General features: G+C 54.4%; 2 protein-coding genes across 3 annotated transcripts; one reads left to right on the forward strand and one right to left on the reverse strand.

Annotated features, from left to right (window-relative positions):
• Positions 1–262: 262 nt before the first annotated feature.
• On the reverse strand, positions 263–16,441 carry MATN4 (matrilin 4). 2 transcript variants are annotated; one of them, XM_027623682.2, is made up of 11 exons: positions 16,313–16,441; positions 13,973–14,086; positions 12,704–13,273; positions 11,849–11,971; positions 9,946–10,068; positions 9,732–9,854; positions 9,516–9,638; positions 7,782–8,195; positions 7,524–7,676; positions 5,013–5,120; positions 263–4,916 (listed from the first exon to the last, which is right to left on the reverse strand). In XM_027623682.2, the coding sequence occupies exons 2-11, from the start codon at positions 14,049–14,051 to the stop codon at positions 4,858–4,860; spliced, it is 1,875 nt and encodes a 624-aa protein (XP_027479483.2). In that variant the 5' UTR covers positions 14,052–14,086; positions 16,313–16,441; the 3' UTR covers positions 263–4,857. The 2 variants fall into 2 exon arrangements, with proteins under 2 accessions (XP_027479483.2, XP_027479484.2); XM_027623683.2 differs by lacking the exon at positions 16,313–16,441 and adding an exon at positions 15,465–15,475.
• On the forward strand, positions 14,976–24,347 carry RBPJL (recombination signal binding protein for immunoglobulin kappa J region like). The gene is made up of 12 exons (XM_027623684.1): positions 14,976–15,053; positions 16,281–16,389; positions 17,657–17,782; positions 18,938–19,008; positions 19,178–19,293; positions 19,553–19,727; positions 21,623–21,760; positions 22,129–22,238; positions 22,517–22,669; positions 23,376–23,531; positions 23,652–23,755; positions 23,844–24,347. Exons 1-12 carry the CDS (start codon positions 15,032–15,034, stop codon positions 24,115–24,117), a joined length of 1,554 nt encoding a protein of 517 aa, XP_027479485.1. The 5' UTR covers positions 14,976–15,031; the 3' UTR covers positions 24,118–24,347.
• The last annotated feature ends 1,727 nt before the right edge of the window (positions 24,348–26,074 follow it).

Here is a 26,074-nt window from a genome sequence, read left to right on the forward strand (position 1 = left end):
CCCCACCTTCAACTCCCACCCCGCTGTCTTGCCCACCAAGTTCCAGCCCCGGGGCCTTCTTTCCTTGGCACTGGGGTCACTGGGCTGGTTCACCTGCAGCCCGGCATTTACACTCTCGTCCCGGAACACTGCAAGGCTGGCCCCCTTCTCCTCACTCGGACCTCAGCTCATAGATGACCGCCTGGGGCAGTCTCCTTTCACCACCCCTTCCGAAGCCCTCCCCTCTCTCCCCCCCTACGCTGCCCCATACAGTAACCAATAACCACAGGGGGCTGTTTAATGTGTAATTAATTAATTAACAAATTAATTAGGACAATATTTAAAATTCAGTTCCTCGGCCACACGAGCCACATTTCAAGTGCTCAGTAGCCACACGCTGGCTACTAATATTGGACAATGCAGATACATACATGCTGCTGAAGCGAGCACTGGACAATGCAGATATAGAACATTTCACGGAAATTCTACTGGACAGCACTGCTCGTACATTTTATTATCTTCTTAGTATTTATCACTATTTGAACCTTTATTCGTTTACTTATTTGTTGTCTGCCTTCCCCTCCTAGAACATAAATTGAAGACAAGGAGTACGATCCTCTTTTTTACCACTGCATCCCCAGTGTTTAGTATAATAGCTAACATATCTCTGAACTAGACATTCAAGAAATACTCACTGGGAAGGTATTTTTTGAACACCTGCCAAGATTAGGATTAGTTGTCCTCTATCAGAGGACAGAGGCCACCCTGAGACTCTCTTGTCCATCTGGGAGGAAAGGGACCTGACTGTCCTCCGAGTGTTGTGTGATGGCACTGGTATCTTCCTCTGCCAGTTCCCTCCACGACTCCCCACGCCCAGCTCAGCCGCAGGGGAGAACTTCACCTGCCTTGTGCCCCCTGGTGGGGGCGGGGGGGGAGTCCCAGGGGAGCCGCGGAAGGTTTTATTCACTTCAGGAAAAAGACTCTCCCTGGACCTGGGAAAGGCAGAGCAGGGCATGGGAGCAGGTAGAGAGGGGCTGCCCAGGGCAGGGCGAAGAGCAGAAAGAACAGTGACTCACCGACCTGGGAGTTTTAAATGTGCCTGAGATACCCCTCAACAGAGAACCACCATCCCACCCCCTCCTCCCTTCCATACCTTGGGCTTTGCTTTGGCCTGCCTTGTAAGTTTCCCAGTAAAAGTTTACTTGAAAAAGTTCAGCTTTGTCCCCGATGACTTGAAAGGTAGAAATGTGAGTGGGGCATACTCTGGGATCAGGGACACCGGGGTTCCAATCCTAGCTCTGAAGCTCTGTGAACTTGACAACTGGACTCTTCGAAACTGTTTTCCCTCCTGTAGGTTGAGGGATTTAAACAAGATGGTGCAGGTGCAAGGCATAGCATGGTCCCTGGCACACTGTAGATGTTTTGTGATTGATAATTCTCTTCTTTCCCTTTTCTCGCTATCTGGGGTCCAAAGACCCAGAAGAGTAGATAACCCTTGAAGAGAGCAACTCTGTCAACCAGAGAAACTGAGAAGAGCTTTGAGCTAGAATAGAAAGATAAAAATGCCAAAAATCACGGAGAAACAGAGAGGGGTGGAATTCAGAAAGGGTTCAGAAGGACTAACTGAGGCTGCAGCCCTTCCTGCCCTTGGCTTTTCCATCTGAGACCAGGTCTAGTGCATGTTACCAAGGATAAGAAACAGCTCCATGAGTGACCTCTCGGTCAAGCACTGCAGAAGATACTGTCCTTTTTAAATATTCAAATCTGCAGGGAACCAAGAGGGCTATGGGCTCTGAGTTCCCTCCAGGACACCTGGGCTCAAGAGTCCCCCAAAACATAATTGCCCTGTGGCCAGACTGACCAGATTCTGAGAGCCACATAACCTCCCTGCTTGTCTGAACTCAAGGAAGACCCGTGTCTGTTCGGGCTCCTCTCCTGAAGACCCGTGTCTGTTTGGGCTCCTCTCCTGAAGACCCGTGTCTGTTCGGGCTCCTAAGTTTGCTTGGCCGTGTTGCTCTTCCTCCACTGTTACTTAGATTCTGATTTTCTGTTCTTGGGTTAATGGATATTTGTTTTGCTGAACCGATGAGCCTTTTTTAAGTCTTCTATCCTTTGAAGGAGGAGGGGGCAAACAAAGAAGCGAGGGCTAGCTCTCCATCTGTGGGACATTCTTTCTTATCCAACGGATAAAGGGGATACAAAGAAAGGGAAATGAGTGGGGGGGCAAGTTGGGAGATGGACAAGGCAACCAGCAGCTGTCAACACCGGACACACAGCTGGGGAGGAGCAGGGCTGCTCTACAAATCCAGGAGTGTATGGCCAATGCCTAAGGAACAGAAGCAGCTTCTACGCTCGGGTTGTGGGTCTCCCAGAGTGGGGAAGGGGTCTCAGAGGAAAGGAGGATCTTACGGAGAAGAGCAGACCTGGTTCATCAGACCAAGCGCCAGGTGCCAAGAGCCTGTTAGCGCTCTGGGACCCAACTCCAAGTCAGTGCTCCGGGCGCCATCCAGTGGCCCCTAGGGAGACTGCAGGAGGAAAGAGCTGGCGAGGAAGGAAAAGCCAGAGAAGGCGGTGCTGGCCGGTTCTGGGCAGGAGGGAAGGAGGGAGCCGCTCTTTGCCCTCAGTGCTCCCCTCATCAGTTGAGGACTCGCTCCTAATCAAACTCCCCAGGCCGCTGCCTCACCCGGCTGGGGTTCTTTCACTGCGTGACCCCGGGCAGGCAATTCTGCCCTCTACACCTGGTGTGCCGATGAGGTAACATGCCAGGCACCTTGCTTAGCACTTCAGCTCACCTGCCGTTCCTGTGTGGGGAAGATCTGTCACCCTGCTCCCCCATACTCCAGTCACTCCTGACCACACACATTCATGCCCAGCAGGAACTCCAGCCATGGACTAGGTCTGGGCTCCTGGGCTCCTCCTCCAGGACCTCTCCCTGCTTACCTGCCCTTACCCACCTGTTCCACACCTGAAGGTCCCTCCTTCTGCTCCAGCAATAGTCAGGTGCACCTCACCCCCTCAGCCCTGAGCTACCCGCCCACCTCCCCTGCCATGGGCTTTTCTCACTTATGTTTCTCCCTCTTCAAGCCTAGCAAGGTGCCAGGCGTAGACATGCTTCAGAGGTCTGCTCTGAGGTCAGGCTGTGGGGCTTCAGACCCGTGTGTCGGCAGAATAATGCCCCCCCCCCCAAAGAGGTCCACACTCTAATCTCTGGAACATGTGAATATGTCACCTTACGTGGCAAAGGGATTTTGCAGCTGTGATGAAGTCAGAGATTGAGATGGGGAGATTAGCGTGGATTATCTGGGTCAGCCCAGTATAATCACAAGCATCCTTGTAAAGCGAAGACAGGAGGGTCAGAGTCACAGAAGGAGGTGTGACGCCAGAAGGAGAGGTGGAGGTGACACCAGGCCACAAACCAAGGAAATTGGGTAGGCTCTAGGAGCTGGAAAAGGCAAGAAGACAGAAGCTTTCGGAAGTAGTGCAACCCTGCCAGCCCCTTTTGTTGGACTTCTGACCTCCAGAACTACAAGGTAATGAATGTGTGTCGTGTAAAGCCACTGAATTTGTGACAATTTTGTCCCAGCAGCCATAGGAAACTAACATACCCTGGTTCTGCTTCTTACTAGTTCTGCGACCTTGGGACACTTACTTCACCTCTCTTTGCCTCAGTTTCCTCCCTGTAAAATGGGGATGAGAAAGGCAATCATTCCTACCTCATAAGGTTGTCTGAGGATAAAATGAAAACATTTGCAAATCACTTGGAGTAACGCCCAAGACAAAATATGTTAACTATTATTATAAGATTAATAGCTACCGTTCATTGAGGGCCTAATAAGTACCAGGCACAGTTCAGATGCCTTGGAATAACTTTCTCCATTCTCACCATCACACTTGGGGGTAACAGTTTCAATTCCCATTTTACAGATAAGGAAACAAACCCAGAGTAATTGGCCAAAACCTGGAGAAATTGAGTATTTTAATCTTAGCAATTTCTTACATGCACTTGGGCTCTTTCCTGATAGAGGGGCTGGCTTTTGCTTTTGTTTTTGTTTCGGAGGGTGCGGGGGGGGGGGGCGGTGGTGGTGAAGAGGGTGGGTCACAGCCTGAGCGGCAGCGCTGGCCACAAAGCCTGACCTCTTCTTCCTCCTTCATAGCGCAGGAGGGACATAAAATCCAGGCGACACTCACCTATCCGCCCCCACCCCGTCCATTTAGGGGTTCATGACCGTCTCCCCCTTCCTCACCAACTCCCTGACCCAGTTCTAGCAGCTTTTCAGCCCGATCTGGGGGGCACCACGAGATAGGCACGGCCAGAGAGCGAAGCGCTACATCCTCCGGGGGATGGAGGGGCGCAGTCTTGCTCAAACCCCGAGGGTTCGCGCTGAGCCCCCTCCCTTCCCGCAGCCCGCATAAGGAGCCGTCTGTTCGCGGCTGAATAAACAAGGGGGGAAAGCAGCGCCCGGCCCCCTGCCCCCCAGCCCGACGCCCGCACAATGCGCCTTTCTCGGAGGAGCCGCCGTCCGGGCGCCTCGGGAGCGCCCGGCGTCTGGCCTCCCCTCCCCGTGGCGGCACAGCAAGACCCACAAACCGACCCCGTGGAAACCAAAAAAAAGAAAAAAAATTTTTTTAAGAAAATGAAAACAAAAAGGAAATCCAACAAAGAACTGAGCGCAGCACGCAGCGAGGGCGTGCGGACCTAGCGCGCCCCTCGGTCACCCCGCAGTCGGCTTCTGGTCCAGGCGAGGCCAGCTCGAGCGCAGCGCTGGGAGCCCGCCAGCGCGCCCTCCCCGACAGCCCAAGGCCCCGGCGCCCCGACAGCGCCCCGAGGGCACAGTCCACGGGGCCGCGCCCCTGCCCGGCTCCCGGTCCCAGCGGCCCTCACTTCTGGGTGGCCAGCTGGTTCTCCAGATCCTCCAGGCGCGCCGTCAGCTGGGCCAGTGAGCGGTTAAGGAAGCCGCTGGGGGTCTCGGGGGTTCCTACACCCCACCCCCACCCCCAGCCCGGGCCCCCGGGCCGCGGGGCCCAAAGGATATGGTTCTGCGTCAGCCTCTCGAGCGCCCCCAGCGTGCGGCCCTGGAACTCCACGAGGCTTTCGCATTCGCACGGGCTCCGAAGCTCTGTACCTGGGCCGATGCCCTCCTCTGCCAGCCGGGCGCAGAGAGTCAGGGGAATGAGAATCTGCAGGAGGGCGAGCGGGCCCTGGCAAGGCCCTCCGCCCCTCCACCCGCCTGTGGCTGAGTATGTGGGCTTCGCATTCAAACAGACCTGGGATGAATACCAGCTAGGTCGCTGTGAGATACTGAAAAACTCACTCAACCTTTCTAAGCCTGAGTTTCCTTGTCTGGAAAAACGGATACAATGAGAAAAGCTATTCATTGGGTGGTGCTGAGGATTCTATGGGGTGTGAGAGAGAGAGAGAGAGAGAGAGAGAGAGTGTGTGTGTGTGTGTGTGTGTGTGTACACATCTTAGAAGAGTATTTCTCAAACCTTAGTGCTCACTGGAATCACCAGATCTTGTTAAAATATAGATTCTGATTCTGAATGGTGAAGGAGCTGAGACTCCACGTTTCTAATAAGCTACCAAGTGATGCTGACGCTGCTGGTCTGTGGACCACACTTTGAGATGCAAGGGTCCAAATGACAGCAGCACTCTCCAGGTGAAACTTCAGGCAGTGATGGCAATATTCTGTTGCTGGTCTGTCCAGTGCCAAACACACAAGCCATATGCAGCTATTTAACATTTGAAATGTGGCTAATGTGATTAAAGAACTAAAATTTTTAACTTTTTAAAAGTAATTTAAATTAAGTGGGCACATGTACCTTATTAGAGAGGGAAGATCTAGTGTACTACTTAGCTCAAGTATACACTTTTTTGTGTATTTCAACTAGACCAGTAATTCTCAAAGTGTGGTCCCTGGGCCAGCACCATCACTATCACTTAGGAAGTTATTAGAAATGCAAATTATCAGACTCAAGCTCAGACCTACTGAATCAGAAACTCTGGGGTTGGAGCCCAGCAAATGGTGTTTTAACAAACCCTCTGGGTGAATCTGATGCACCCTGATGTTTAAAAACCACTGGTACAAACAAACAAAAAAACCACTGATCCAAGTTTACCTCCACACACATTCTAGCATTTCTGAAATCAAAATATGTGCCTTACAATTAAATTTGGCACCTATTTTTTCTTAGCAGTAAATAATAATGGATAGTCTTACAATGGATGGTATCTTAGATCCGCCAAAGTTTTGTAAACGTGTGCCATTTTTCATATAACAGCACAATACCTGGTGCTTGGCCTTCACAAAAGAGTTGCTCTTACAATTTAAGAGCGATCTCTTAGTCTCATTGGACCCTTAGCAAATTGCTGTACGATATGTCATCAATGGTCTTGATAACAGTCCTGCAAAGACTCCTAACTTCACAGCTGGGGAAACCAAGGGCCAGAGAAAAGGAAAGTTCTGCCCAAGGTCATAGAGCTGATGGTGAAGAGCCTCAACCGTAGAGCCCAGATTTCTCCAGGAATTTTAGAGCTGGAAGCAAGCTTGGGCAGCCAGCGCCCTCCCCTGTTACAGAAGTGGGACTTGATGGTAGGGGTGGAGGTTAAGTGACTTGCCCAAAGTCACACTTCGGGGTACATAAGAGTCAGGACAGGAAGGACCCTCACAGAGAAACGAATCCGGTGCCCCCGTAATATCCTAGCTAATTATCAGAGTTAGCCTAGAGACGGGGGGGGGGGGGGGAGAGGGAGAGAGGTAGGTAGGTGTGTGTGTAGATACATGTATGTATACACACACATATATTTTTTAAAACGATTTTTTTTTAAACTATCGATTCTCTAGGCCAGCCCTGCTCTACTGAACCTAGCTCTAGAGGGGCCTGGTAATGTGAAAGAGTCACGTCTCTGGCCTGGGTTAGAGTCTAAAGACTCTGCGGTGAAAATTCCCCCCGAGAAGTCCCCCATATGACCTATAAAGTACAGTACACAGGCTCAACAGCCCACTTCTCCTTCACAGAGAGAGTTGGTCCCTTTTTCTTCAACTGAGCACCAGATGAAGTGGATGGATTGAATTTATGGGCAATATTGAAAAAAAAAATACATGTCTTTGCATACTTGGAACACTCTCAGTCCTGCCACTTTGCCAGGTCTGTGTAGTTGAATTCCAACACGTTAAAGGAATATGTGATGTGACTCTGCTAGCACGGAGTTTGGCACGCCTTTGAAAAAGTTTCCTACAATTACTGTGAACACCCACTAATTTGAGGGGCAGGTAGCCAGCCCAGTGGAGTACTGAACTTGGACGTTCTTGGGAATCACCCGAGGGTCTTGTTAAAGTACAGAATCTGATTCATTCGGCCTGGAGAGCTCTGGAAATGCTCGCTGTTCTAACAAGCCTCTGCCGCTGGTCCATGGACCCCACTTTGAGTAACAAGGCTCTGTGTAATGAGTCCGGACCCCGGCTATAACTCTACCAAGGGGATAGGGGTGGACAGAAGGAGGAAAGCTAGAAGGCTGGGCACTGAGTGAAGTCAGAGGCGCTCACCCGGGCAGATGCTGCCTCGGAGGTCCTCCAGCAGGTGCGTCATGGTGCCAAAGTCGGGAGAGTAGGACACGTGCAGCTCCGCGGGCTCGGAGGCGATCTGGCGCAGCTCCTCTTCCACTGCCTTGCCCACGCCCACGGCGTACATGACAATGCCTACAAGGCAGGGCGCGGGGACACAGGGGGCGCCCCAGACCTCAGTTAAGACCCCCTCCGGCGTCCAACCCAACCCCAGGCCAGTGCGTCCCGCGCCAAGCCCACCTTCCTCCTTGGCGCGCGCGGCCCACACCGAGACGTCATCCTGGGAGCGGCCGTCAGTGAAGACCAGGCCCACGCGAGGCACGTTGAGGGTGCGGGGCCGTGCGCCTTGCGCCTCGGAGAAGCTGTGCTCCACCATGTGGCGCAGCGCCAGCCCTGTCATGGTACCGCGCTCCATGTATTCCACGGCCAGGACCGCCTGCTTGACCTCGGCCGCCGTGCCGTAGCGGCCCAGCGGGAACTCGGTGCGCACGCGGCTCGAGAACTGCACCAGCCCCACGCGGGTGCCCTCGGGGGACACGTCCAGGAAGTCCACAATCTGATTCACAAAGCGCTTCACCAGCTCGAAATTCTGCGGGCGCACGCTCTTGGAGCCATCGACGAGCAGAACCAGGTCCACGTGGCCTTCCCGGCACCCTGCATAGTGAGGAGAGCTTAGATTGGGAGCCAGATCCTGGCCTGGCAGCAACCATCTCCCCACTGGGTCATTCACATTTATTACACAAGAGGTACTGTGTGTGTGTCTGTGTGTGTGTGTGTGTGTGTGTGTGTGTGTGTGTAGTCCTTCCTGTGCCAGGCACTGTACTAGATAATAATAGTAATATTAATAAATTAATAAAACTTTATGACAATAATAAATTTATCAACAATAATATATATTGAAAAAGTATATGTTGCTAATATATAAACAATCACAATAATAAATAAAAACAAAAACATTATTATTTGACAGCTTACCATGTGCCAGGTCCTGGGCTAGGTGCTTCATATATTTTTTCTCAATCCTCCCAATAATCTTGCGTGGTATCCCCAGTTCATATAACCTTAGGTTCTGAAGCATAAGGTAATTTGCTCCAGACTCCACAGCTAGTAGTGGCTGAGCAGGATTTGAAGCCAGGTCTGTCTGACCCCAAAACCCATGCTCCTGAATCACTCTACAATGTTACCTCCTCTGTTCTGAATCAGGGACTTTGCTAGGCCCTGAAGGGGGTTCAACAATAAATGAACAACCTTGACCCTAAGGAAATCAGGACAGAACAGAGCAGTCAGACATGCCCTATGCTGCAGCCAAGGAAAGTGCTCGAATAGAGGGGCATGTAAGGAGCCCAAGGTAGGAATAATTCACTCTTCCTGGAGTAGGCAAGGAAGGTTACATGGAGGTGGTAGTAACATTTGATGTTCCCCGAGGATGAGCAGGTGTGCTAGGAGACCTGCTGACGGGGTTGGCTGAGATGAGGTGAGGCAGTGGTTTCAAAATTTTGACCACACCCCACAGTAATGATAATAATACAAAAGGACACACTTGAATTTTGAATTTCATGAAACAATACTTACTCTTTCCACATGCAGTAAGCTCTATTTTCTCCTTTTTTTAAAAAAAGAAAAACTAATTTGATTTCATTATCCACTAATGTGGCTGCACCCACCATCTGAAAAACTCAAGGTGTAAAGCATCTGAGCTCAGGGGTAAGCACAGGCAAGCCCAGAAGACTCTCGAGGGAGGGAGAAATAGGATCAAATGTATACTTTTGACATTAACCTTGGCAGCAGGATAGAGGATTAAGGGGAAAGAGATGGAGGCAGGACACGGCACGCCCTCCACTCCTCACCCCACCATCACCAACACACACACATTCACAGCGTACCCTTGGGCCACAGCAAGGGCAGAATCGAGGATGCTCAGAGTGTGGGCAGTGGGGCAGGGGCAGACAGAACACCCTCCCAGCCGTCACTCACGGTTGCAGCTCTTGCCATCTGCTTGGAGTTGCTGGCCCTCAGGGCACAGACAGTGGTAAGAGAGGCCCTCACTCACACACTGGAACTCACATCCATGGTCTACACCATTGCAAAGGTCCCGGGCTTCAAGGAGAGACAAGTCAGGATGAGTCAGGGTGGACTCCCCCAGCCAAGATCCCTTGCCCCTCTGCACAAATACAAGAGACCCCTCCTTACCCTCACAGCTCTTCCCATCGGGCAGCAAGTCGTGGCCCTCTCTGCAGTGGCACCGTGGCCCAGCAAAGGTGCTAACACACTCGTGCTGGCAGCTGTGGTTCCCAAAGCTGCAGTGGTCAATGGCTGGTGGGAAGGAAGAGAGAGAGCAAAGGTGTAGCTTCTGATTGGAGCCATCAGGGACCTCAGTCCAGGATGCTAGTGGTAGGGTGCTCACCCCTGCAGCTTCTCTGGTCCTGCTGGAGTACAAAGCCAGCTCGGCAGCGACAGAAATAGGAGCCTGGGGAGCTGATGCAGTGGTGCTCACAGTCTTGGGTCCCTTGAGTGCACAGGTCAATGACTGAGGAAGAGGTGAGGTCAGCATATGCCCTGGGTGGGGCTGCACTTCTCAGCCCCAACAGAACAATCATCTGAGGAGCTTTTTAAAAATACCTATGCCTGGGCCGCACCCCCTCAAGATCCTGACTGGGTGACCCAGGCGTCTCTGATTTCTACAAGCACAGGCCTCCTTCCTAGTGGGCCAGGTGGCTCTCCCGACTCAAGGCCCAGCTGCATCCCAATGTGCCCGTTGCTAAGCCAGGCATAAGAACAAGAATCAACAATTGTAGAAGACAGGTCCCCTGCCCTCAAGATGCCCACTGACTTATGGAGGAGAACCAGGCTCTGCCACTACCTACTGAGCCTCTGTTTACCCATCTGCAAAATGGGAATATAATGGAAGAGTGCAATTGCTATTTACAGCTTCCTTCTAAGGAGGGTGAGCTATCGCCTGATGAGTATCTTGATGGTGTAGATGTGCAAAGACAGCCCAGAGCTGGAAAATAGGGACTGGGGAGATGCCGATTGCCCTGCACGAAAAAATGAGAATTTGGGGTTCCTAGAGAAGAGATGGGAATGAAGAGAGGAAGAGCAAGAGAGATAGTGAGAGCATGAGTACCTGTGTGGGCTGAGGTTGCCAGTGAAAAATCACTCGTAATGGGGTGACAGGGCTTTGGGATCAGGGTATCTAATATGAAATTATTAACAGTAGGTGTTTCTTTTGTGTATGTACGTTTGACTTCACTTAGATGTAATGCACACCTCTGGCCACCCCCATCTTTAGTAAAACGGACATATGCGTGACTTACCTATAAACACACACATGCCCTTGTGTGCATAAGTGTGCAAACCAAGGAAGAGGCTGATTTATATGCATAGAACAAGAACAGCATGTGCGGGTTGAGAAATTGAGCGAGGACCCATAAACTGAATGAATTCAGCAGAAGCTCAGAATGAGAGGTGACCATAGAATGGAAGCACTTGGGGAATTCCCAGAGATGTTGGGGAAAGATTCAAATGTTCAGAGGTCATCACATGAGGCTTCAAGCCAGTCTTTTCTAAGTTCTAGAAACAAGAAGACCCCAGCTGACATCTGCATTATTGGGAACACATGACTTATTTTCCCCACTTGTCATGAGATTGAGAGATGATGTATGGAAAGCTTCAAGTGCATTGTCCAATACTAAATCAGCACTCCGAGAAGAGTAGCTGCCATCATGATCAATGGAGTGGACACACATTCACAGGAAAAAGCAAATGCCAATTGTATACGGGAGGCATAGTGTGCCATAGCTTTTCAGGAGACAAAATGAAGAACCAGGCCTTGAAGCATTTGCAGAGAGCAGCAGCAAGGGTAGCCCAGAAAGAGCTGAGATGCAGGGGCAGAAACGAGCAATGTATATAGAGGGGTAAGGAGGGGTATGGAGACCCTAACTGAAGACCCCAACAGTGAGTGTCTAAGTAACAGAAACAGTAAGAAGATATGCACGTGAGAATTCACAAACAAGTTTGGGAGGCATATTGGAGGCAGGTAGGAGACAAGCCTGAAATAAGAGAGACAATGATGTAGAAAGCACACTTAACCTTAGGGGTCAAGATTTCACCAAGGAGTTGTTTGGCTGCAGGCAATACCTTCCCTTTCTTAGACCCATAAAGTAAGGGCGCTGAACTTTTACTTCCAAAAGCCCTTCCAGACTCATTGGTCTGATGCTGGGGCAATGGGGAGCCACAAAAGACTGGGGCAATGGGGAGCCACAAAAGACTCAGGAGCAGCGAGACTGCAGGGCGGGGGCAGCTCTCACCCAAACAGCTCTTGTTATCTGCAGCTAGCTGGTAGCCAGGGTTGCAGGCACAGTGGAACGTGCCTGGGGCGCTGACACATTGGTGCTGGCAGCCGTGTCCCCCCTCAGCACACAGGTCCTTTCCTGAGGACACACAACAGTAGAATCAGTGAGGGACGGATGGGCAGAACCCTCCAACAAGGAAAAGCTGGGTGGGGTCAGAGGCAGGCACCGAGCTCGAAGACAGCTTTAGTTGGGACAAGCCTCATTTGAGAGGGCCAATCCAGATGGGAGGGCTTAGGGAAAGAATAGGGCCTGAGTAGCTCCTATGAATAGGCTCAGCAGGGGTCACCGGGCTAGATGCGTCAATGGGATAGGGCAGGAATGCACAGGGGGTAAGGTAGAGGAGGTGGAGAGGTACTAAATCAAGGTGGGGGGGAAATAGTTCAAGCTGTGACTAGAACAGACCTGCAGCATTGTGGGAGGAATTAAAACGAGGGTGGGCGGGGGCCATGCCCATGTGGGCAGGACATGACTCTTTCGGGTGGGCCATTGCTCTCAGCTTTGAAAGGCGGTGCTTTTTGTGTCAAGGGGCGATTTTGGCGTTTGACCTTAGGCCTTGGTAAACCACCACAACAGCTCATCCGGGTGAGCAGGCACGCTAAATGTTGCTTCTTGCGGGCGAAGCCTAAGCAAAAGTGGGCAGAGCTGCAATTTGACAGCCTGAGGCAGCCCCGCACGGCTCCACTACCTGGTGGGCGGGGCTAGCGCTAGAGTGGGCGGCGCCTCCCGGGACCGGATGTTATTTACGTGGTGGGAAGGGGCGTCTAAGCGCCTGGGAAGTCCGCGCCTCGCTCCAGCGCTCCCCTGACTCACCACACAGCCGGCCCTGGAACTGCAGGCCAAACTCCTGGATAAGATCGAAGGACTCAACGAGGAAGACGTGCTCGTCCAACGGGGGAGACGCCATGGCCCGCAGGGAGCCCACGTCGGCGCGCTGCACCCCCACTGCGTAGATCTCTATGCCGCGGGCGCGCGCCTGCGCCGCCACCTCAGCCACACGATCCTGGGGCCGCCCGTCGGTCACGATGACAGCGATGCGCGGGACGCGCGCCTCCGGGGGGCGCGCGCCCTCGGCCACACTGAAGGCCACGTTCATGGCGTACTGGATTGCCAGCCCTGTCATGGTGCCTTGAGCTAGCGGCACCAGCGCGCGGATGGCGCGCTCCATATCCTCGCGGCGCGAGAAGGCGCCGAGCGGGAAGACGCTTTGCACTTGACTCGAGTACTGGATCACGCCGACGCGCGTGGCATTGGGCCCCACGTCCAGGCCGCGGAGGAGGCCCACCAGGAACTGCCGCATGGTCTCGAACTCAAAGGGGCGCACGCTGCGCGAACTGTCAATCACGAACACCAAATCCAGGGGCCCCGACCGACACCTGGGACCTTCGAGGAGATCAGGAGGGACTTTCCTAGATCTGCAAAACCTCATATTGGAGGAGATCCCCAGGGAAACCCAGGGCAAAATAGTGCTATCCCGGCGTTAACAGCGCCTAGCACAGAATTAACCTGACAAATGTGAGTTAGGTACATTCACTCATCCAGCATTTGCTAAGGGCCTGGGCCAGATTTCCCCCAATTCTCTATCAGCTATTAGGGCTATTCTGAGGAGGTATTCTCCAATTCGGGAGTGGGCGAAGGGATGTGTGCAAACTCAAATGTCTATAGGGGACCAGGCAGGCAACATAAATGAGTGAACTGGTTGGATTAGGTTGGTGGACACCCGTAACCCTCCTCCAGCCAAATGCTGCCATGCAGCCATGTGGACCCCAAGTTAACAGAGCCTTGGGTTTTTCAGGAGAAGTCCCAAATCGGGAATTGTATGTGAAGTCTCCTGACTTTTCAATTAACTTTTTAAAATTAAACACCAAATGGGCGTTTTTACATGAGCCCAACTTTGTCACCTCTAAGCCACATCCTACAGATAAGGAAACTGAGTCCCAGAGAGGGGAAGCTGTGAACTAGAACCCCGCCCCTTTATGATTTCAGAGCCTTTGCTTTTTCTCTCCCCAGCAGACCTAGCTGCAGATGGAGAACCAGCTTTTGCTCCCTTCCCCCTGTTGGTGAGGGCTGAGCCCCACTCACCTGCAAACTGGAGCTGGGTTTCCCAGGGCTGGAGAAGAAACAGCAACATGGGCAGTGGCGAGCAAAGAAGGCCCCTCATGGCGCTTGGGTGGCAGGGAACGGAAGTGTCGGATCCTGGAGGGTGCAAGGAAAAAGGCAAAGCAATAATATTTACGGAACTCTTATTCTGGGTGATGGGCACTTGGAGGGGGAGAAGGATCATGGATTTCTTTTACTAATCTCTCTACCTTTGTGTATATTTGAAGTTTGTCATAATAAAAAAAGTACTGCGTTACAGTGCTGGGAAATACAAGGAATTCTACTTTGCAGAATTGCAGAATAAAAAATAAATAGAAAGTAGATTTTTAAAATATAACATTTAAAAAGAAAAAGTCCCCCTCAAAGAAAAGAAAACCAAAAATAAATGAAAAAGAAAAAATGCCTTTCTAAATACCGAGCACAGTGTTAAATGCTTTTCATGCATTCGGACATTTAATCCTCTCGGCAATTCTCGCTACGGTACAGTCCTTAAGTGGTTCCAAAGATCCGTTCCGCGCGCTCTCCTCCTGGGAGAACCTCTGCAGACGAAAGCCAGCCGTTCCCCACCTCGACCCCCTCCTCTCCTCACACAAGGCGCTTCTATGTGGCTGTCGTTCCAACACGCGCGCGCGCGCGCACACACACACGCACGCACACACTCAGACATGCACCGCCCAGCCTCAGGCCGCCGAGCAGAGACGCGCCTTTTCACGGGGCTGGGGGGTTGGGGACCCTCAGCACGTAGGCCAAAACCCACCACGCAAGTTTGGCCCCCCTGTTTCCCTCCTGCTCTCAGGAGAGGCCGCCAGGGGGCGTCTTCCTGGGACTGGCTGCGTTGGTTGGGTGGCCGTGGGAAGCCCACATCTGCCTAGCAGGTGCCCCTGCCCAGAGCAAACAGTGGCCGGGAGCCCGGAGGCCTTGGAGATAAGCCCGGGGCAGGATATATCCCGCACGAGGGCCGAGGAGCAGGGGCGCACAGGGTTCCGGCGACAGCTGCATTGGATGCGCCCGGAGGGCGGTGAGTGAGGCCCGAGTGCGGCCATGGACCCTATACGGGCAACAGGTGAGCGCTCACTCTTCCACTGCCCTTGGCGACGCCCCTTGATAATCCCAAAGGATTCCCGTGTACAGATGGGAAAATTGAGGCCCGAGAAGGCTGCCCGCCGAGCTGCAAAGGAACCTGCGACTAGAACCTGGGACTCCTGGCTCCCCTTCTTCCTTCTGGGCTGCCTGGCTGCCTAGCAACCTGGCGCCTAGGAGTCACTAAACCTCTTTTCCTTACATTCACTCCCACTGCTCTGTACCCCGCTCCACCCCCGCCCCATGCTGAAGCTGCGTTAGCCATTTTTCTGTTGCTTGTTTCTTGGCAGAGGGGACCAGCTGCCCTAACCCAACCGCAGCCCCTCTACCCCCCTCCCCCAATTCCGTGAATGGGCCTATTCTGAGCAAGGTTGGCTGCCTGCAGCTCACTCACTCCAGGCGGCCTTTCCGATCCTCTCCGCCCTCGCCTTTCAGGCCTGGTAGAAGAACAAAAATCCCTCTGGCAGGGCCCGTGGTGGGAGGTTGAGTAAGCCAGATGTGTCAGCTGCCACTGGAAACTGGAGGGTGCAGAATGCCTTTCCCTAGCTTGGGCCATAGCCAGGGCCAGAACCTCTGGGGAGCATGGGGGTCAGGACAATGGGGCCTTTGCCACCTCCTGTTCTTTCCCACCTGCAGAAGCCTCTGGGCCCTCAAATCTTGATTAGGATTCCCCCTTGTCCTGCTGTCGGCCTGAGGCCACGTCTCGCCTGGCACCCCACCGCCACCCCAGGAATCCTAGAGAGTCAAAATAGAGACTGCCTCAAAGTCCATCACCTTCCCAACCCTCTCGTTCCACTCAGGGATAAATAAGGTCCAGAGATTAGTGTCTTGCCCAAGGTCACACAGCAACGTGGTGACAGGTCTGACACTAGAGCCCTGAGCTCCTCTGAGGGGTTAATCCTAAAGTTAGGAAGATTCGGAAATGCCTGAGGGTGGGGAGACTGAGCTCGAAAGGCAGGAGAGGTCTGTGAATAACTCAAGAGTTGGCTGAAGAATAAACACCGTGGGGACATTCTTGGCGGTTCTTCGAGGGAGGAGATTAAGGGAAAAGTCCCCCTCCCCGTGGTGGCCTTGTTGGTGGGGGCTCAACTTGGAAAGGACCCCACATTAGTGAAGAAGGCCACTGCAAGTCAGATGGGGGCACCGTCAGTGGTACAGCCGCGGTTAAATACGGTCGCCCGGTCAGGCTTGACGCCTGATCCCCCCGCAGACCCCTCAGCGCCCCCAGGCCCTTTGACTCACCTGAGCCTGCCGGACAGCTCGGAGGCGCGGCCGCAGAGCGGAGCCGACGGGCGGAGCCTCCCGGGCAATTGGACCAGGTAACGGCGCAGGCAGCGTGCCCGAGGTGGGGACGGCCAGACGGCTGGAGCGAGCGGAGGCGGCGGCCGCATTTAACCGGGGCTGGCGGTGGGGAGGGGGAGCGCGGGCTGCGACCCCTCCTACCGGCAGGGAGCGATCCCCTTTCCTCGGAGGGCTGGGGCGGGGCTAGCGCGGCGCCCCTGCTCCTGCCACCCCGGGAGCCGGCGGCGCGAGCTGCAGGGCCGGATTTCGGCTCCCAGCGGGAGGCTGGGCGGCTCCGCTCTCCGCCGCCGGAATGCGTCGGAAGCCTCCGAGGCCCTTCCCGGAGTAGAGCCCCGAGGGGCGGAGCGGGGCCTGGCTCCTGCCGCCGGCGGCCTGGCCCCGCTTCCGAGGGAGCGGCCGGGGTGCTGCCCTCCGCTGCCCCCTGCGGGAGTGAGGAGAGGCCCGGGACTCTGGTCCTGCGCGAAAGGTGAAAGGTTCAGAAGGGCAGCCGCAGGGTTCATGGCTCCCCGGGCCCCACGTAGTGGTCCCTCAAATCTCCGCCCTCGCGGACTTCTCCGCCTGATCTCTCCGCGATTGCTCAAGTCTTGGGCCTACCCATCACCCCTCGCTCCTCAAAACTCCCAGACCGCTGGGCTCTGACTGGCCCCATCCCTGAATTGTGGAGGGGCCCTGTAATCAAGGGAAGGAAAGTTGCGACAGGAACAGGGCCCTTCTCTTAGGAGAAAGGGGGTTAGGAGGATTGTTTTGACCCCCGAAGGGCTCAAATGTTCCCCCTGGGTTCTGGGGACACGGTTTGGGGGGTGCTTCCATGTTTCCAGGCTTCTGAGGGCAGGCAAGAGAGCACTCTGGGCCAGGGGGTCCAGCAAAACTCTTCTCCCTGGCATCAAGAGGTCACTGGGGTGCACCCCCTCAAAGTGCAAGGAAACCATGCACCCTCACATAAGTCTCCATCCCAAGGCCGGCACAGTGTGGCCTTTGTGCCCCTGGGGCCTCTCCCCAGTGCTGCAGGGGGGCATGACACCAGGCCTGTGGAGTGGCGCCTGGGTGGTCCTGGTGGACTCCGTGCAGGCCTCATTGAGTACCTGGCAGCCTAAATATTTAACCCATGACTTACACTCAAATCCCCTCTCTTGCCTAACGCTTCCCCTCCCTGACCCCGAGTGGGGCAGAACTACATTAGCCCCTTCCCCCTATGCATTTCATTCAACCGGCTTGTTGGGTTCCATGCCACCTCTCCCCTTAACAATCACTGCTGTCCAGCCGCCGGCCTGCCCCTACTCCCAGGTCCTCCCCAGAGTGCACCCCGGTGCTGAGGGAAGGCGTGCGCCAGTGCCTGCAGCAACGGTGTGAGCAGACAGTGCGGATCCTGCACGCCAAAGTGGCCCAGAAGTCCTACGGAAATGAGAAGCGGTAGGAGCCAAGCCCTTCCAAGAGGCCACCTTCCACTCTATGCTTGCCTCCCAGTTCGGTGCCTTTTAGAACCCTGGGGAGGGCTCAGGGCTCAACTCTTGGCCAATCAGGAGCCTTCTTCCTCAGCCCCCACCAGCCCCCATTTTGGAACCTCCCTGTGAATCTACAGTCCCCACTCACTCACTCATCCACCCATTGATTCCTTCTTTCATTCAACAACTACTTAGTGGGCGTTTAGCAGGTGCCAGGCTCTCTGGACAGTGCAGGGCCCTGGGCATACAGCTCCAGAAGCCAGATACAGCCCCTCCTCTCAAGGCATCTTCACTGTAGTGGGAAGAGACAGACCACAAAGTCCCCTCAGTGAACAATATCCTTCCAGATGGAGAGAAGAGCTAGAAGAGTGATAGAACAGCATAATGTAGCAGATACTGAAGTGGGGGCACGTTAGCTAGACAGGTCACGATGGTGGACAGGCCTTTTAAGGAGGTGACATCTGAACTGAAAGAGAAGCCAGACAGGAGAAAATCCAGGAAAGGTGTGTTCCAATTAGAAAGAAAAAAGGCACACACCTTGAGGCTGTACGAGCTTGGCCTGTCCTGGTACAAAAGAAGTCAGAGGGGCTGGAATTAGGAAAGGAGAGGGACGTTGCAGGGAATAAAGTCGGAGAGGTAAAGCAGGGGTGCATCAGGTGAGGACTTCGGATTTAAACCACCGAAGGATTTTAGGAAGACAAGTTAACATGATCAACTCGTGCTTTTTAAAGAAAGGAGAAGACAGTGTGACTGCTTTGTGCAAAGCAGGTTGGGCGGGGGCGGGGGTGGAAGCAGAGAGAGCCGTGGGAAGGCTGATGCTGTGGTCCAGGCAAAAGTGATGGCAGTTGGGATTAAGGTGGAGGTGGTAAGAAACCCGTGGATTCTGGATGTGTTTTGAATGTGGAGGAGACAGGATTGATTAACGGGTTGAGTGAAAGCAGTGACAAAAGAAGGTTCAGATGTTAATGGGGTCCACAGTCATGGAGAAGCCCCAGGAGGGCGGTGGGAAAGGTGGAGGAGCAATCAGGGACTCTGCCCCATTTATGCTGCCTTTGAGATGTCTAAGGGACGGTCAAGTGGAGATGGACGTGCGAGTCCCGCGCTTGCTTGCATGTCTCCGCAGGTTCTTCTGCCCCCCGCCCTGTGTCTACCTCGCAGGTCCCGGCTGGAGGGTGAAGCCAGTGCAGGGCCAAGGTGAGGGCGGACTCCTGGGCTGCCGTGCGCCTCCCTAGGCGAGGGGACCGCACAGTGGGCCTGGGAGCCGGGCCGGTCGCAGGCGCAGTCTCGCCGCGCCCTCTGGCGGCCAGAACTCAGCCTGCCTGCCGCCTGAGTCCTTCCTGAGCCCGCTCGCATCGCTTTCCAGCCCACCAGGCCGGGGAAACCGGGCCCACGGTCTGCGGTTACATGGGACTGGACCGCGCGTCCGGCAGCGCCGCCGAGACGCAAAAGTTGAATTTTGAGGAGCAGCCGGACTCCAGGGTGAGAGCGCACGGGACACGGTCCGATTCTTGCTCCCATCCTTGCCCCTCCCTCGGCGAGGAGGGCTCCTTCACACACACCCCCACCCCCGAAGACGCCAAGAGATAGGTAGAGAGGCGGGGGAGACCGGGGTTCTGCCTCGAGGGTGAGCCCGGGAGCTGGGATCGTGCTGCTTCACGTCACATCTGATGGGGCAGACGTCAAAGACCTGGTGGCGCAGGGCTGGGATGAGACGGCCCCGCGCCCGCGTACCCCGTAGGAATTCGGTTGCGCCAAGACCCTGTACATCTCGGACGCAGACAAGAGAAAGCACTTCCGGCTGGTGCTGCGGCTGGTGCACCGAGGGGGCCGAGAGCTGGGCACCTTCCACAGCCGCCTCATCAAGGTCATCTCGAAGCCCTCGCAGAAGAAGCAGTCGCTGAAAAACACCGACCGTGAGCCGGGCGGGGCGTGAGCTCCGGGCGGGGCGGGGACGCGCCACCTGGTGTGGAGCGGCGGAACTGGGGAGGGCGGAGGCCTAGACTGGAGGGGTGGGGCCAGAGTGGAGAGGTGGAGTCTGAGTCGAGAGAGGGGTGGGGTCTGGGGGAGCGAGTGCGGCTGAGGTCCGAGAATGAGAAACTAGAGAAGCAAGCGCAGAGAGGAAAGGGGACCGACCCCACACTCTGGGAAAGGGGGCGGGAGGGGGCGTCCAGAGCAGACAAAAATGGCCGGCAGGTGCTGAGCTAAAGACAAATTAAAAGTGATGGAAATTTAGTCAAAAATACCTATTCAGTGCCTGATGTAGGCCTGGCTCTGTGCTGGACGCCGGGTCCCTGTAAAGTAAGGACAAGTGTCTGTTCTGGAGGAACCCACAGCCTAGCTTGGGAGAAAGACACACATCGCTTATCAAAGAGACAGTTTGAAATAAATACTGCCCTGGGTGCCAAGTGACAAATCCCAGGGCTGGGGGCTTTGAGAATGGGGGGGCGGGGGGGGGGGACGGCGCAGGGCCTGAATAACAGTGAGGACACCACCACTACCCTGGCAGGGAGGTGGGGGAAGACCTAGAGGAAGGGGAAGCTTTCCTGGCCAACATGAACACGAATCATCCTATTTGATGTTCATCAGGTCCCTCTGAAGTGGGATCAGTGTCAAGCCCTAGAAATATCACTCTGAAGTGGGTACTATCATTGTTCATATGTCAGGGATGAGGAAAATGAGGTCTGGAATATTCACCCATTCATTTAATGAACTATTGGGGCCTATCACAATCCAGATGACTTGGCTAAGACTGTCCAGCTAGGAAGAGACCCAGCCAGAATTTGAACTTGAGTCAGTGTGCCTCCAGAGCCCAGGTCCTACCCCTACATCATATTTACCTTCTGTCTGTTAAAAACCCCGTAGAACGTCTCAGACCGAGGCAGTACTCTGTCTGGCCCTTGGCATCAGGTAAGTGCTAGAATGTGATGGTTAGGAGTGCAGATTCTGAAGCCAGGTGGCCTGAGTTTGAATCCTGACTCGCCAGCCTTGAGATGTGGAGCAAGTTGCTCTCTTAAATAGAGATAATATCTGCTCCAGAGCACTGTTGAGAGAATCAAATGAGCTAACACATATGAAGCATTTAAAACCGTACCTGACACACAACAAATGTTAGCTGTCATCATTATCCAATGGATGGGAACTTGGACTAAGTATAAATTGAGCACCTACAGTATGCCTAGTCCTGGAAGGGGAGAGAGGGAGATGACCCAGTGCTTTCTCCCCAGGTGGTCAAAGCTCAGTCAGGAAACAAAACCATGGCTCTGAGTATGTGTGATAAGCTGGAAGAGATCAGTGTCAAGCCCTAGAAATATCACACTGTTGTTTCACACCACATGGTCTCTGCTTATGCAGGCCTTGAGCAACTCGTACCTACCCCCTGCTCCCCAGCTGAGAATATAACCTCCTCCGGGAAGCCCTCCTTCACCCAGACCTTACCACATCATTTTGAAATTTTATATTTATGTCCTTCCTCTCTGAGAATGTGAACTCCTCCAGAGCAAAACTGGGTCTGATTCACCCTTTGGTGCCCAGTACCCAGCACAGTGCCTGCCCAAAAGGAAGCACTTGGTGAACGCTTGGTAATATTATTTGTTGAACTGAAGGATGCCCGGGCAGCACTAAGGAACTGGCCAAAGTTCAAAAGCAGGACTACAAGCAGGTACTAGGTAAATGACCATGAAATAGGCCCAGTGTGTCTAGGCCAGTGAGCATATGAGGGGACTGACACAGGGGACAGAGGACCAGAAATTGTCTGGCAAGTACAAGCAACCAAGCCAGGCTTGGGTGCTGATTTCACCTCCCTTCACAGTGTGCATATCCTCGGGCTCAAAGGTCTCCCTCTTCAACCGCCTGCGCTCCCAGACAGTGTCCACGCGCTACCTCTCTGTGGAGGACGGGGCGTTCGTGGCCAGTGCGCGCCAGTGGGCTGCCTTCACGCTCCACCTGGGTAACCGCAGCTGCGGACCTGGGGCTGGGCGCTTTGCATACCTGAGTTCATTTCACCTTCACTGTAACCCCTTGAGAAAAGTCAACTCTGCCCACGGAACTGAGGCTTGCCCAAAAGTCCCAGTGAGTCTGTGACTCTTCCAAGCCATTCTGGCTCCAATGTCCAGCCCTCTCCCCTCATCTCAAACCCCACCCCAGGAGCAAACATCTTCAAGGATGGCCACAGATGACCCCTCCGTGCATGCTGACCCTACCCACGAGACCCATGTGCGATGTGGGCTGGAGCCAGAAGCAAAGAGGGCAGGGTTGGGGGCAGAAGCTTGGAACCCCTGACACCTTCCTTCCTTCCCTTCCCTCTTTTCACACCAGCTGATGAACACTGTCCCCAGGGGGACTTCCCGCCTCGAGAGGGCTACGTCCGCTATGGCTCCCTAGTGCGACTTGTCTGCACTGTCACAGGCATCACACTACCTCCAATGGTATGAGCAGGGAGGGCATACCTGGGGGGGGAATCCCCAAAAGTTCATGTGGAAGGTATGACCCACAAGGACAGGGCAGTCATAAAGATACCTGTTCTCACTCTGGATACTTAGTGCTTTATGGGGCTGGATGGCGGCAAAGGGTGGATGGTGGGGGGGTGGGGGGAGGAGAATCTGCCAGTGCTCACATGGCTATTGGATAGCAGAAAGCTAGCTGGGGCGGGGGGAAGCCTCTGGCCACCCAGGCATCTTGCTGCCCTGCACCCTTTCTGTTGTAGATCATCCGCAAAGTAGCCAAGCAGTGCGCGCTCCTCGACGTGGACGAGCCCATCTCCCAACTGCACAAGTGTGCATTCCAGTTTCCTGGTGATCCTCCCGGAGGGGTTGGCACTTACTTATGCCTGGCTACAGACAAGGTGGTGCAATTCCAGGTGAGGGGTAGAGAGTATTGGCACCAAGCATCCCAGAAAGCCAGAACACAGAGAACCATAGATCATAAGATCATCATCATCATCACCATAATGACTGCTGCTTACTGAGCAATACTACCTCTCAAGGAATGTTAGAGTCATAGACTATCAGGACAGAATCTGAGAATGAAGATTATTGAGCAGTGCTCCTTCCCAAAGAATATTAGAGTCACAGAATGTTTGGAGATAAGATTTTAAAATGAAAATAAAAATAGCAATAAGTAATAGTATTGAGTATTATTGTGCAAAGCGCATTAGAATCATAAAATGTTAAGCCATAGGATTATAGAATGTGGAAAATTATTATTATTATTATTAAGCAGTACAACTCCCAAAAGAATATTGTCAGAGAATGTTGAGATAAAATCATAATGTGTAGAAAATAACATTATCATTGAGCAATATTCCCTCTCAAAGAATTTAAAACTGTAGAGTAGAATTGCACAATGTTAAAAAAAAAAATAGCATTCTAGAATCCTAAGAAAATAGACCTTTAGAAACCAGCTAGTTCAGCGAACCTATTTACCTCAGGTGACGGAAGGGTCTTGTCCAAGCTCACAGGGCAGGTAAAGCTCAGAGCCTAGGACTGGACCCTGGAATGCAGAGGCTCAGGCACTATGCTGGCTCCCCCATGTTGGTGGCCACCATCCCCTTGGTCTCCTCCCAGGCCTCCCCCTGCCCCAAGGAGGCAAACAGGGCGCTGCTCAACGACAGCTCTTGCTGGACCATCATCGGCACTGAGTCGGTGGAGTTCTCCTTCAGCACCAGCCTGGCGTGGACCCGGGAGCCAGTCACTCCGGTGCCCCTCATCAGCACCCTGGAGGTGAAATCTGGGCGCAGGCCGGCGCTGGCGGGCGGGGATCTGACTGCGGGTGTGGTGTAGGGCATGGCGAGGGAGAGCAGGAGGCTCTCGGCCACAGCACCCACTCCCTCCCTCCCCCAGCTGAGCGGTGGGGGCGACGTGGCCACGCTGGAACTCCACGGTGAGAACTTCCACGCGGGGCTCAAGGTGTGGTTCGGGGACGTGGAGGCCGAAACCATGTACAGGTATAGGGGGCGCCTCCCTTGGGCCGCGGGGACCGGACGGGTGCGCGTCATCGGCGTCACTGCAGCCCTAACCTTGGTGCCGCCTCAGGAGCCCGCGGTCCCTGGTGTGCGTGGCGCCCGACATAGCCGCCTTCGGCAGCGACTGGCGCTGGCTGCGCACACCCATCACTGTGCCCGTGAGCCTGGTGCGCGCCGACGGCCTCTTCTACCCCAGCTCCTTCTCCTTCACCTACACCCCGGAGTACAGTGCGCGGCCCCGGCCCCCGGGCGACCCTGAGCCCGCTGCGGACGCCGACGCGCTCCTCGAGAGCATCCACCACGAGTTCACGCGCACCAACTTCCACCTCTTCATCCAGACTTAGGTCCGCGCCCATGCCTAGCCCGGGCCGGTTTTCTGGGTCCCAGGCCCTACCCCCGGCCCCTTGGCTGCCAAGTGAAGGCCAAAGCCTGGGTGGGAGGAAGCTCTTGCCATAGAAGCCGTCACTCACATCTTTATACATCCAAGAAGACACAACCTGAGTGATGCTATGATGTCTGTGTCCAGACACCAGTATGGATCTCCTCCCTGTGTCTGTCCGACTCTTTTTAAATCAAGTAATCTTTCTCTCTCTCCTGCAGTAACTTTGCACGTCTCCCTACTGTGTGTCTCTATCCCTCCAACTTTGTTTCTCTCTGTTTCTCCTTGTCTCACTAGGATTTCACACACTCTTAAGAGTCAAGTCTAGAGTGTTTACCCTCCGTGCAGTTGTGTCTCCCCTTGAAGAGAAGACACCTAGTGTCACACACCCAGGCATGGAACCCAGGCTCCTGAGACATGCCCTGGAGCATCGTGTCCTACATGCAGTACTAGATCTGCCCTGCAGTGCCAACTATCTAGAGCACCAGGTCCTGCCTAAAGCCCTGGCTCTTACCTGGAGCATTCGGTGCCACGTGGATCACTAGGTACTGCCTGGAGTGCTGGGTTCCACTTGGAGCAGTAGGTCACTCCTAGAGCACCGGGTCTCACCTGGAGCACTGGGCTCCCCCAGCCCACCAAATCCCACCTGGTGCAGGTGCTTGCTGGAGCACCAGGTCCGATCCGGAACACTGGACCCCACAGGAAGTACTGAGTCCCTTCTGGAGCGTGAGGGTCCTGCCCTGAAGTACTGGCTTCCATCCTGGAACACAAAGACCTGCCCCTCCTCATACTCGCAATGGCTGGACCAGGCGCAGTACCCTTGCCCGTGATGGCTCTCTGGCCTACGGCTTTGGTGCCTGCGACCGCGGTCAGGTGCTGCCCTCTTAACTTTCCCCCCAGGCACTTCTCTGCAGGCCCAGCGGGATGCAGTCCTGCAGATCAGGGATTCCTCTATGCCAAGGCAGTCTCATCTACATGACCCAGCTCTCCAAGGAGAGGGGTGCTCAGTGTACTCCCCCCATCACACACACACAGAGGAAGGGACCACAAGCCCGATGGAACAGAGAGCCTACCTTTTTGACCCTTGCCAGAGAAGGAATGGCATTCAGAAGCAGCTAGCATCCCTGAGCTCCTGTCCCTGCCCCGGGGCCCACCTGTTGGCTCTGGGAATGATTTACCCTTCTAGCTATCCCCCCAATCCAAGCAAAGATGCTCCCCAGGCCCAGGGGCAAACACAGGACAACTCCAGGCAGAACTGCTGGGACCAGCTGGGTGATAAGCCGGCTGAGAGAGGAGCTGCTCTGCATGGCGCCCGGGGACCGAATCCCAGTACATCCTGATCAACCCGCACCTCCTCTGTCATGTCTGTGCTTTACAGGGAAGTAGAAAAACCAGGCAGGGTCCTGGCTCAGGCGGTTGGGACCAAGGATATAGATATACCGTGGGTGCTGGAGACCTGTACCAGTCCCCGTGGTTCCCCTTGGGGAGAACTGATCTGAAATGCGGGTTCAGGGCTCTCACCCTTCTCGGCCCTTCCTTGAATTCTGAGCAAGGGCCCAAAATTTCCTGAGGGGAGGAGGTGACCTTTGCTCTTTAAACTTCCCAAAGTCATCGGGAAGCTCCGTCATCTGCCATCAGGCTGAAACCCACTATGGCAGGGAAGGAGAAACTTGTTGAAGGGCCCTCGTGGCCCCTGAGAACGCGTCCCGGCCCAGGAATGCAGGGAACAAGTTGAACGGGAAACGGCCCGACTCGAGTGCCCACCCCACCAGAGTTTGCTCTCACGGCCCCGTGATGCTATTGAAGCAGGAAGCCACTTGTGGGAGACTGAGTTTCACAGCACATCACACAGGGCGTTGGGGCACGAGGGCCCATTCAGCGCTGCCCTCAAGGACTTCCTCTGCCACTTGACAAGGCAGGAG

The sequence above is a fragment of the Zalophus californianus genome, chromosome 8 (genome assembly GCF_009762305.2).
Source record: "Zalophus californianus isolate mZalCal1 chromosome 8, mZalCal1.pri.v2, whole genome shotgun sequence".
NCBI lineage: Eukaryota > Metazoa > Chordata > Mammalia > Carnivora > Otariidae > Zalophus > Zalophus californianus.

Coding starts and splice junctions, on each gene's coding strand:
- MATN4 (XM_027623682.2), bottom strand. CDS start 14,051: ATGAGGGGCCTTCTTTGCTCGCCACTGCCCATGTTGCTGTTTCTTCTC. Junction 13,274..13,972: donor AACCCAGCTCCAGTTTGCAG/GTGAGTGGGGCT, acceptor ATCTCCTCGAAG/GTCCCAGGTGTCGGTCGGGG. Junction 4,917..5,012: donor CGAGAGGCTGACGCAGAACC/ATATCCTTTGGG, acceptor TTAACCGCTCAC/TGGCCCAGCTGACGGCGCGC.
- RBPJL (XM_027623684.1), top strand. CDS start 15,032: ATGGACCCTATACGGGCAACAG. Junction 19,009..19,177: donor GAAGCCAGTGCAGGGCCAAG/GTGAGGGCGGAC, acceptor ATCGCTTTCCAG/CCCACCAGGCCGGGGAAACC. Junction 23,756..23,843: donor GAGGCCGAAACCATGTACAG/GTATAGGGGGCG, acceptor GTGCCGCCTCAG/GAGCCCGCGGTCCCTGGTGT.